Source organism: Olea europaea, chromosome 7 (genome assembly GCF_002742605.1).
Source record: "Olea europaea var. sylvestris chromosome 7, O_europaea_v1, whole genome shotgun sequence".
Lineage (NCBI taxonomy): Eukaryota > Viridiplantae > Streptophyta > Magnoliopsida > Lamiales > Oleaceae > Olea > Olea europaea.
Window position 1 is genome coordinate 18,361,489 of NC_036243.1, and position 1,332 is coordinate 18,362,820.

Below are 1,332 nucleotides of genomic sequence, written 5' to 3' on the forward strand. Positions count from 1 at the left end.
GAACAAGCAGATTTTGCTCAATGGAGACAATGCCAGTAGAATAACACGTATGGAGAGACCTTCAACCCAAGCTGAAATAAGCACCCCAACTTTTCTTGGAGTAACCAAAATCAGAATAGGCTACAGGGGCAATATCAACAGCAAGAGGAGAAGCCTCAATTAGAATAAATGTTCGGCAAATTTATGGAACAGACCAACCAATATATGGAGGCGAACAACCAATTCATGAAGAAGACAGAAGCCACTCTTCAGGACCAGAATGCAGCCATTAAGAATTTGGAAACTCAGATGGGACAGATGGCAGTTGCATTAATAGGTAGAGCACCAGGTAGCCTGCCAAGTAACACAGAAGTCAATCTGAAAGAGCATGCAAAGGCTATAACAACGAGAAGTGGGGTGGAATTACCTGAGAGACAAGTGAATAACCCCGAGGCAAACAGAGAAGAGATGTCTCCTGAAGTAGAAGAGATTTTGGAGCAAGAAGAGCAGACAAAAGAGCCAACACCGAGGGCAAATAAAGAAAACTCAAGGGATAAAGAGACTGTAACTGTGAACCCATATGAGCCACCCATACCGTTTCCACAGAGGCTGAAGAAGCAAAAGATGGAATAGCAATACAAGAAGTTTCTCGAGGTCTTCAAGAAACTCCATATCAACATCCCATTCGCTGAAGGACTGGTTTAGATGTCTAGCTATGCAAAATTCCTGAAAGACATCCTATCGAACAAAAGGAAGCTAGGAGATCACGAGACAGTTATGCTAACAGAGGAGTGCAGTGCCAGGATTCAAAGAAAGCTCCCGCCAAAATTGAAAGATCCAGGGAGTTTCACTGTCCCTTGTACCATTGGTGAATTTTATTTTGATAAAGTTTTATGTGATCTTGGTGCAAGGAAATTAGGATTGGGAGAAGCTAAAGCTACCACGGTGACCTTACAGCTGGCTGACAGATCATTGACACATCCACGAGAAATAATTGAAGACGTATTAGTTAAAGTGGAGAAGTTCATTTTCCCAACAGATTTTCTGATTCTGGATATGGAAGAAGATAAAGATGTTTCTTTAATACTGGGCAGACCATTCTTGGCCACAGGCAGAGCTTTGATCGATGTTTAGAATGGGCAGTTGATACTGAGATTGGGAGAAGAACAGGTTTCATTCAATGTCTTCAAGGCTATGAAATTGCCAATAAAGACTGACAGATGTTTTAGGGTTGACATGATTGATAAAATGATTGAAGAGTCGTTTATATTGCAAAATCCATCAGATGCATTGGAGGCCTGCATTGCACATTCTAAATCCACAAATTCTGATTCTGTGGACATAGAAATGTGT

At 41.4% G+C, this 1,332-nt stretch overlaps 1 protein-coding gene across 1 annotated transcript; it reads left to right on the top strand.

Moving 5' to 3' along the window:
- Window positions 1-684: 684 nt before the first annotated feature.
- On the top strand, window positions 685-1,113 carry LOC111398009. Its single transcript, XM_023024970.1, has 2 exons — window positions 685-823; window positions 899-1,113. The coding sequence occupies exons 1-2, from the start codon at window positions 685-687 to the stop codon at window positions 1,111-1,113; spliced, it is 354 nt and encodes a 117-aa protein (XP_022880738.1).
- Window positions 1,114-1,332: the final 219 nt, after the last annotated feature.

Bases quoted from the DNA above. Each gene is read 5' to 3' on its own strand.
- LOC111398009 (XM_023024970.1), top strand. From the start codon at position 685: ATGTCTAGCTATGCAAAATTCCTGAAAGACATCCTATCGAACAAAAGG. The intron at 824-898 runs GTTTCACTGTCC...CAAGGAAATTAG, and splicing joins AAAATTGAAAGATCCAGGGA to GATTGGGAGAAGCTAAAGCT.